We start from the raw sequence: 10,091 nt of genomic DNA on the forward strand, positions 1-10,091 counted from the left end.
CTAGACTATAGACTAGACTATAGACTAGACTATAGACTAGACTATAGACTAGACTATAGACTAGACTATAGACTAGACTATAGACTAGACTATAGACTAGACTATAGACTAGACTATAGACTAGACTATAGACTAGACTATAGACTAGACTATAGACTAGACTATAGACTAGACTATAGACTAGACTATAGACTAGACTATAGACTAGACTATAGACTAGACTATAGACTAGACTATAGACTAGACTATAGACTAGACTATAGACTAGACTATGGACTAGACTATAGACTAGACTATAGACTAGACTATAGACTAGACTATAGACTAGACTATAGACTAGGACTAGACTAGACTATAGACTAGACTATAGACTAGACTATAGACTAGACTATAGACTAGACTATAGACTAGACTATAGACTAGACTATAGACTAGACTATAGACTAGACTATAGACTAGACTATGGACTAGACTATAGACTAGACTATAGACTAGATTATAGACTAGACAATAGACAAGACTATAGACTAGACTATAGACTAGACAATAGACTAGACAATAGACTAGACTATAGACTACAATGTAGACTAGACTCTAGACTATACTGCTTTGTAGATTACTTAACAAATTTATAAGTAATTTAGAAAAAACTAAGAATATGTATTGAGGATACCGCGGCATTTTGCGGTTACAAAAATTACTAAACTGTTTTTGAAATTTCTATGCCTGAGGTGAATTAAAAAGCGATAATCTATATTGACGATAATATAGTTTACCAAGTCGCTCCACCATAAAAATTTCGTTACAATATTGAATATTTCTAAAATATATTTCCAAAACACTCTTAAATACTTTGCTTATCATTTAATAAATATTAGAAATTTTTAAATTTTGCATACGTTTAAATTTTTAATAAATTACATAAATATTTTCTTGAATTCATAATAAAAAATAAAAAAATACTATACGTTATGATGAATAACATTTCAGTGACATGTACTGCTTTTATGGATATCTTACTAGAACTTCGCAGATCTCATTGCCATTAGTATTAAATTCGATCTCTTCGTTTTCAAAAGCTAAATAAATTTTATTGTTTTCACCATTGTCTGTCGACCATAACTTTCCATAAAGAGTTTTACCTTTGTATACACCACGAACAATAAAAAGCTTCTCGTCCAAATTATCTGGTCCATCAACATCACTCGACAATAAACCCAAAGAGCACGGCGTTATATCAAATGCATTTACAGGTAGCTGATCGTTTTCAAATGGTTGCCATTTATATAAACGTAGATCATCTCCACTAATATCCAGAAGATCAATATCCTCTTTTAGCTGATACACATGACCGCCAAAAGTTGTAATGGCACACTTACGGGCGGCTACATAATAAGCTGGTAATATCTTTCCATCAAGAAAAACTCTTGCTGCGTAAATATCATCATTTTTGGTATCAGTTCCCAGTTTAAGGCAAGTTTTAGACAATTCCTGTGGTTCCATAAGTGTTTTGGAATCACAATATATCCAACTATATTCCCAAGGATAATAGCCATCTTCTCTTTGGGCGTTCGATTCTGAATATGCATTTAATTTACGACACTGTCGTTTATCGTACTGTACATGACAAATGCTGCACGTTCTTTTGTATATAATTTTTCTTAGGCACTCTTTATGATAAATGTGACCACATTTTATTATAGAATATACGTCCTTAGAATCATTTAAATTATCCAAACATAAACTACACAGAACACTTTGAGAATTCATTTTGTCACTTTGAGGATCGCTCGTTCTTTGTAATAACACAATAATTCAGTTTCTGATATGGTCGAGATATTATCGTAAGTTTTTTTTTAACTAATGAATAATGCATTTCATTAATACATACTAAAGGCCTGCACAAGATAACAATAATGCGACTATTTTCTATCAAATTTCTTTATTAATTTATTTAAAAGATTTTGAAAAAAAATATAATTAACATATCATCTTCTTGATAAATACCTAATATTGAAGAATTGAAATTGCAGTTACAATAGAATGAATTGCTTTAATTTTATTTTGGCAAAAAAAGAATTTTTTACAAGAGGGCTCAAAGGGGAGTATGGCAAAATATGGCCCTATAGGGGAAGTTAAGTCTTCTTCAATATTATTTATAAAGAATTTAAAAGTGTTATTAGTGTTTGTAAGTGAATTTTGATCTTTAAGGCATTTTCTGAAGGGGAGTTTGTATGGAGGATAGGGTCAAATAAAGCCCGATCATTACAAAGATCGGTAGTGTCATTTAAAATTCTATAAAACTAAGTTTTGTCGACTTTTGTTAACATAATAGATCATTTATTTTAACAACATAGTGTCATTTAAAATTCTATAAAACTAAGTTTTGTCGACTTTTGTTAACATAATAGATCATTTAAATTAATTATAAGCCAAAAGGCCCTATTTGAGGGGTACGGTTGTATGGGGGCTAGTCGAAATAATGGACCGATTTCAACCATTTTCAATAGGCTTCGTCCTTGGGCCAAAAGTAGCGTGTGTGCCAAATTTCATCTAATTATCTTCAAAATTGCGGACTGTACCTTGCGCACAAGGTTTACATGGACAGACGGACGGACGGACGGACATAGCTTAATCGACTCAGAAAATGATTCTAAGCCGATTGGTATACTTTAAGGTGGGTATAGGACGATTATTTTTGTATATTACAAACATCAGCACAAACTCAATATACCCTCCCCAATAAAGTGGTGTAGGGTATAATGAGAAAGAATTGTTCGTTCGCATTTAGAGAAACAGACAGTAAGTTTTGTTTGGTATTAAAAATGGGAAATACCTATCTGTCCATGATTTCTGCTTGCCGCAAAAACAAGTTCTATACGGTTTTGAAATGATGGACCGATGTTAACCATTTTATAAAGGCTTCGTCTACGGTACCATAAAAGATCATGGAGCGTTTTCGCTGATTTAGAAAAACGTAATTTAATGCGAAGGTAAACTGTATAGATTTTGCTTTTTAAAAAACTCACTTAAAAAAGATATGTCGGCAGTATGTGTAATGGAGTTTTACCGTTATTCATCATTTAGACCATAAAATAATGCAATTTAGACACGTTATTATAAATAAAATCTTATCTTTTCATACCTGTGTTTTTAACAATCTGATTTTACTTGCAGGCAAAACTAATTTCATCTTCTAATCCTTGCACATTTTAAAGCCTTAAATAATCACTTTTTTCACTTTTATAATAATTTTTTGATATTGTTTTAAAATTTGTATTTTCTTTATGTTTTCTGCACAATTGTAAAAAAGGTACTTTTTACACTACGACAGCGCTGTATATTGCTACCCAGTCAGATTTTAGGTTAACTTAGACCTGGTTCACATAGGAAACTTTTTTTGGGAAACTTTTGATTTTTGTGTGTGAGAGAAAGAAATATCAACCATCTCTTTCTCTCACACACAAAATCAAAAGTTTCTCAACAAAAATTTCCTAGTGTGAACCAGGTCTAAATGGACTGTTTCCAAAAATCTACTAGATTTTGTGTATGTGTAACTGCCGGTCCACTTTTTTTGATACTATTTGATGTGCAAAAGTACCGTGATACTCCCGAGTCTTATTTGATACTTTCAGGGCTACATATAACGCCCATTCTAATATAAAAATGTATAAATATATTTCAGAAATTACAAACTTTTAGCAAAAAAAAATATTTTAGTACTTTGGATTGTAAGAAAGCTTTAACTGAATACTACCCCAGAGGTAGGTTTCGCTCGAAAGAGCGAATGTAATAGCTTTAAAGGGAAGGGAGCTCGAGGCAGTTAACCTGACAAACGCAAAACCATTGGACGCAACAAAAGCTGAACTAAAAATATGGGTGAGAGTATCCCATAAGACCTCTTGGAATAATGAAACAGTGAGTAGAACCACGAAAATCCTATGGGGTGACCCTGATAAGAGCAATACGACAAATCTCCTAAAAATAAGCAAGTCTGAAGTTAGTAAAATAATACGTATTCGTATTGGACAAACACGATTACGAGCACATGCAAAATTAGACGTGTAGATTCAGACGTATATAGAGCATGTGGAGAGGACAGTGGAACTCTGGAGCACTTTCTTTGCCACTGCCCGACATTCATCGAAGTTAGATCCAAGTATCTTGATGTTATTCCGAAAATAACATTCCTGATAACACTGGCTGGAAGATTCTTAAGTACTTTGAGACCCAAAAAAGTACTCTCTGAAATATATTTTAATACTGAAACAAAATCACTTTTTCCATCCCTGCTTTATTCCCAATCTGACTATATGAGTAGAATTAACAGTAGTGGTGAATTAATAAAAACAAAAGTGTTGCCATATTAGAGAGTTTAACTCATAACATTGCTATATTATATTAATAGAAAAATCGCTAAATTGCCATACTACTAAGAATGCAATTTGACAAATTTAATTTCACAACATTACTACCTACTACTGCATTATTTAAATCGTAAACAATTCATATCTGTTATTTATATATTAAAGAACAGAAAATAAACAAATTTATATCTAAAAGTTCTAAATTGTTTTATTTAATTTTAATTACTTTAAAATTTGCAAATGTCTACGTTAAATATTTTGTGTGCAATTTGTAGTGAATATTTTAAACAAAACGATACAATATACTCGACCCGTTGTGGACATGTATTCCATAAGAGATGTCTGTTCAGGTGGCTAAGACGTTCATTAACCTGTCCACAATGTCGAAAGAATTGTTTGAAACATAATTGTCATCAGTTGTATATTAATTTTGTGGAAACGGTACCTAATGAAAACGGAACGGAAATAGAATTTCCTAAATGTTACGATTGGCTTTATATAGAGACAGATATGGATATGACTGATATAGAGAGTTTTGCTTTGAAATTTGGTCAGGATGAAGAGGGCAATGTTATATATGCCGCTCGTGGTCGATTCAATGGTGATCTTATACCTGGCTATTATGTACCTCAAAAGAAATCCGTTATTGTTCCTTGGGGTTTTAAATCACACACAACTACTGATGACATTGAATTATTGGACATTTCAAATGATAATGCAGAATACAAATGGGTTGCAGCATCAAATGGTGATATACCCGAAAATGCCTTTGCCACTGGACACACTGTCATGGGTGATGTTCTCTATACGGCGCGAGCAAAACATGAGAATATGATATTATATGGTAAACTGCATCAACGTTATAATTCAGCATATGTGCCTTTTAAAGATCTGGAAATTTGTACTAGTACCTACGAGATTTTAGTGAGGAAACCTAAAAAAAATACTACTACAAATGTTCAGCTCTAAAAGCATATCCTAATATTTTATGAATAAAAATAAAACAAAATAATTGCAAACTGAAACTTTAGTTTTAAAATTTGTTGTAATTATTCTAAAATGAAGGAACCTGAAACAATTAATGCGCTGATCTGATACTTGTTGCATAGCATGAATGATATTTACCATTGCTGTTCCTAATAGAACCAAGAAGATTTTTGAGTAGTGTAGAACAAAATACTTTGTTCATAATTTAATTTGTTTATTATAAAATATGATTGTAAGCTTTGAATAATTTGTATAAAGTAAAGAAAGAACTCTAAAACAAGTATGAATGTATAGTCGGGCGTAGCCGACCATATGATACCCTACACCAGTCAGTATGTATGTTAAAAATGGGGATTATTAAAAAAACATTTGGTTTGTTTTTTTTAACTTTATTTCGGAATATTTTTACTTTTTTTTGGCAAAAAAGAGATTTTTTTAAGAGGGGAGCAGGGTAAAATATGGCCCTATCCTTAAAAATGTTGGTAGGGCGAGTTAAGTCTTCTTCAATATTATTTATGTAGAATTTAAAAGTGTTATTAGTGTTTGTAAGTGAATTTTGACCTTTAAGTTTGTATGGGGGATAGGGTCAAATGAAGCCCGATCATTACAAAAATCGGTAATGTCATTTAAAATTCTATAAAACTAAGTTTTGTCGACTTTTGTTAACATAATAGATCATTTAAATTAATTATAAGCCAAAAGACCCTATTTGGGGTGTACGGTTGTATGGGGGATAGTCGAAATAATGGACCGATTTTAATTATTTTCAATAGGCTTCGTCCTTGGGCCAAAAGAAGCGTACAATTACCTTGAAAATTGCGGACTGTACCTTGCGCACAAGGTTTACATGGACAACCAGCCAGACGGACGGACATAGCTTAATCGACTCAGAAAATGAGCCGATTGGTATACTTTAAGGTGGGTATAGGACGATTATTTTTGTATGTTACAAACATCAGCACAAACCCAATATACCCTCCCCACTAAAGTGGTGTAGGGTATAATAAAACCATAAACTATAAATATCAATTACAATAAATAGTTCATATCGTCACTTAAATCGCAAACGGCCCTAACATTTATAAAATTTTACAGGAGAAGCAATAAAATATTTAAATTGAATAGTTTATTTCTATCAACTCGATTTATTTTTAGTAAATAAACATATTAGTAGATTTAGTTTTCCTTAAATCGCGCTAGGCTAACTCAATTAACTAACTTTCATAGTGGATATTTGAGAAAACACAATTAACAAAAACAATAAAACAATGATTTTGAAAGAACAAAAAGTAAATTGCAATCTTCTAATATTTTATGCAAATATTAATTATTTGATTTGTTTTATTAATATTATTAATGAAGATTATCTTTATCAGAAAAATTCGCCCTTAAACTTTTCGAAATAATTCTTTGATAATAGCAGGAGGTTTTCATTTCAGAACTATAAAAGATAATCAATAGATGATTCATATTTTCATTACCAACTCTGTTGAGAAAATTAACTTTTTGTAATTACTAATTGGGTAGACTGATTGACTCACCCTCCATTATTATAACAACAAAAAAATTAATTTAAATAACAGATACAACGAGATGTCAAACACATCTGAATAAGGTGTTGTGTTTAAAAATATGATATTGGTTGCATATATTTACTACTCATCAAGGTATTACTGAAGAACTTTATAAAAAGAAAAGAACAAGTTATGACCTCAAATTCAATATAAACATTAAAGTAATAAATTATTAAAATAGAAGTAAATTTTTGCAAAAAAAAAATATTCTTTATTCTACATTTCACCTTCTTGGGAAGGGTATATAATAATAGTTTAATAACAATTACAATGTTATAATAATAATAATAATAATTTAGAAAATATTAAGACGCAAAACTTTTAAATTGGAAAAATTACAGTATTCTATACTGTATTATTATATAAAATAAGCTAAAGATTTAAAAAAAATTAAATATTGGTACAATTTAAATTCAATTTTTGTTCATCTTAAAATAAAAACAACATTAATATATCTTATATTAAAATATTTTTAACAAATACATAACGCTAATTTCGGTAAATCCAAATAGATAAAAAAATAATCTATAAGCGTTATTTATACAATATACTAACAAATATACAGAAAGATTTAAACATAAAATTGATTTATACACTATCCTTGGGTATTCTAACCAATACTTCATAGTTTTTATTATTTAATTCCTTTCCTTTATACGGTATATAGGCACAGCCATGCGATGGATGTAATTTTCCATAACGCATTCTATCATTGTGTACATAACGGGCAGTATATAATGTTTCACCAGTTTCCGCATAGCCGGATGCTAAAGCATTTGTTGGTATTTCACCATTCGAGCTTGGCAACCATTTGTATTCAGCATTATCGTTATTAATGTGTAATAGTTCAATGCCTTCGGTTAGAAAATGAGATTCACAATTCCAAGCGGCGTAAGCACCTTTTAACTTGGGCACATAATATGCCGGTAAGAGATCATCCTCTAAATAGACACGAGCCGCAAATAAAGGATCACTTTCTTTATCTAAACCCAATAGAAAACCAAATTGTGCTATTTCTTCAGCTGTAATACCTTCATCCACATACAACCACTCAAAACTCTTAATGGGTTCGGCATCGATTTCGTCCATTGCAGTGGGTTCACTGAAGTTCAAATATAAACGATGTACATTGTGTTTATGTACACTGGCACGACACTGAGGACATGTATTGGAACGTGTTAGCCAACGAAACAGACACTGACGATGAAAAACATGACCACACTTTGAAGTACTATAAATTATATCAGAACTTTTAAAAAATTCACTACAAATTGCACACATTACGTTTAAAGATGATTGCAATGATGTCACTTTACACTCAACATTATCCTCTTTATTTTTTTCCTCCATTATAGTTAGTTTTGAAAATAATTATGAAATTTCGACTAGAGAAGAATTAACTTTTTCTTTGTCTTTAAAGTGTAGACTAATGAAGGCAAATGCATCCAACAAATTTCGCAATAACAAATATAAATAAAAACACAACACAAAGACGCAATGACGATTAATTGAAAACCAAATTCCCTATAGGAAATTTTAAAAATAGTACCTAAAAGTAGGGTTCTATAAATCGACTTTCGAATAATCGAACAATCGACTTTTTGTCGAAAAAAGTCGACTATTTATAAAATATTAAAAGTCGAAAAATCGACTTTTAATTATATGAAAAAAGTCGAAAAATCGACTTTTACCTAAATGCAAAAAGTCGAAAAGTTGCTTTAACACAAAAGTCTATTATACATTGTGTACATAAGATTTGATTGTTATAGGTTTTCTTTTTATGGACTTTCTACGATTCAGAATTAATTTCCATAAACAAATTTTTAACTAAATTTTGGAATGACTTTATGATAATTTATCTATATCAGATTGACCAGGCATATATTTCCATGAGCAAAACTAGTTTCCAATTAAAATGAAATCCGTTTGTATAATTCGTTTAACTTTTTTCTATTTTTCCAATTAGGTTCATTTAAACATATGTTCATAGTGCTGCCAAGTTTTAGGTTAAATATATGTTAAAAAGTGTAACCCAAACTTGCACTGTGAGGTGAAGTCGTTACGGAAGCTGATTTTTATTTCTTTATTTAAATAGTGGGTTGTGCCAAAATAAATTTATTTAAAATAAAATATATAATAAAATACTTTTTAATTTCAAATCAAAAATTATAAATTAAAATGTTTATAAAAAGTTTTTAAAGAAGAAAATTTAAATGAAAAAGCATTAAAACATTGTCAATTAACGTGTTAAATTATACAAGTTAATTTTAACTTCGATAAAAGTGCTACCAAGTCAAAAATAAGAATACAAATATTTTCAAGATATTGTAAATAATTTCAAGATTTAGCTGACTTTTTTCTTTGAGGTGATGCCAAGTCAGGAAATGTTCGTTTTGTTGCTAAGACCTGGTTCACACTAGGAAACTTTTAATTTTTGTGTGTGAGAGAAAGGGAATGAAATATCAAACATCTCTTTCTCTCACACACAAAATCAAAAGTTTCTTAACAAAAGTTTCCCAGTGTGAACCAGTTCTAACCACTGAACACTAACTGCCGGTCCACACTAGGTTTCCTAGTGTGTGATGAATGTGTGATTTTGCGTGAGAGAGAAAGAGAAAGAATATCATCTCTCTCGCGGTACGGAGTTTCTCGTACTCGGAAACTTGTTTTGTTTTGTTATTCTTCTCATTCGTACAGCAACAAATCAATACAATTAATACGTAGTTTCTGAAACAAAAGTTTCTATGTGTGGACATTAAGGAAACTTCAAAAGAGAATTATGTAAAAGTTTCTCAACAAAAGTTTCCTAGTTTGGACCAGGTCTTATATGTAAACAAAAAAAATGCGCTTCTTTGTATTTTCGAACGGAAGATCATGCAAAATGGATAAGTTGATTTTAAGTTTTATTTTGATCTGGATGATAATAGTTTAGTTTAGTTTAAAAGGGTTGTATATCAATGTATACATCCACTCGGAGACCCAATGGTCCATTGTGAATCCCTTTAATAAAAGACAAGGAGAAAACAGAAAAAAGGAGAGATGAGAAGAGTGAGATTTTCCCTCCAATAAGAGAACAGGAAAAAGAAGTGGTCATGGAAGGGAAATCCTTAATTGTCTATTAACTGAAAATCCAAAAAGTTCCCCTAATGAAGCCCATAATGTC

The 10,091-nt window shown here is 30.7% G+C and overlaps 3 protein-coding genes across 3 annotated transcripts; 1 reads left to right on the plus strand and 2 right to left on the minus strand.

Moving 5' to 3' along the window:
• Positions 1-983: 983 nt before the first annotated feature.
• LOC111677235 lies at positions 984-1,895 on the minus strand. Its single transcript, XM_046955862.1, has 2 exons — positions 1,143-1,895; positions 984-1,079 (listed from the first exon to the last, which is right to left on the minus strand). The coding sequence occupies exons 1-2, from the start codon at positions 1,768-1,770 to the stop codon at positions 1,006-1,008; spliced, it is 702 nt and encodes a 233-aa protein (XP_046811818.1). The 5' UTR covers positions 1,771-1,895; the 3' UTR covers positions 984-1,005.
• A 2,565-nt stretch (positions 1,896-4,460) lies between these two features.
• On the plus strand, positions 4,461-5,406 carry LOC111677226. Its single transcript, XM_023438318.2, has one exon. The coding sequence runs from the start codon at positions 4,608-4,610 to the stop codon at positions 5,334-5,336; it is 729 nt and encodes a 242-aa protein (XP_023294086.2). The 5' UTR covers positions 4,461-4,607; the 3' UTR covers positions 5,337-5,406.
• Positions 5,407-7,435: 2,029 nt separating this feature from the next.
• LOC111677222 lies at positions 7,436-8,422 on the minus strand. Its single transcript, XM_023438313.2, has one exon. The coding sequence runs from the start codon at positions 8,276-8,278 to the stop codon at positions 7,517-7,519; it is 762 nt and encodes a 253-aa protein (XP_023294081.2). The 5' UTR covers positions 8,279-8,422; the 3' UTR covers positions 7,436-7,516.
• Positions 8,423-10,091: the final 1,669 nt, after the last annotated feature.

This window comes from Lucilia cuprina, chromosome 6 (genome assembly GCF_022045245.1).
Source record: "Lucilia cuprina isolate Lc7/37 chromosome 6, ASM2204524v1, whole genome shotgun sequence".
Lineage (NCBI taxonomy): Eukaryota > Metazoa > Arthropoda > Insecta > Diptera > Calliphoridae > Lucilia > Lucilia cuprina.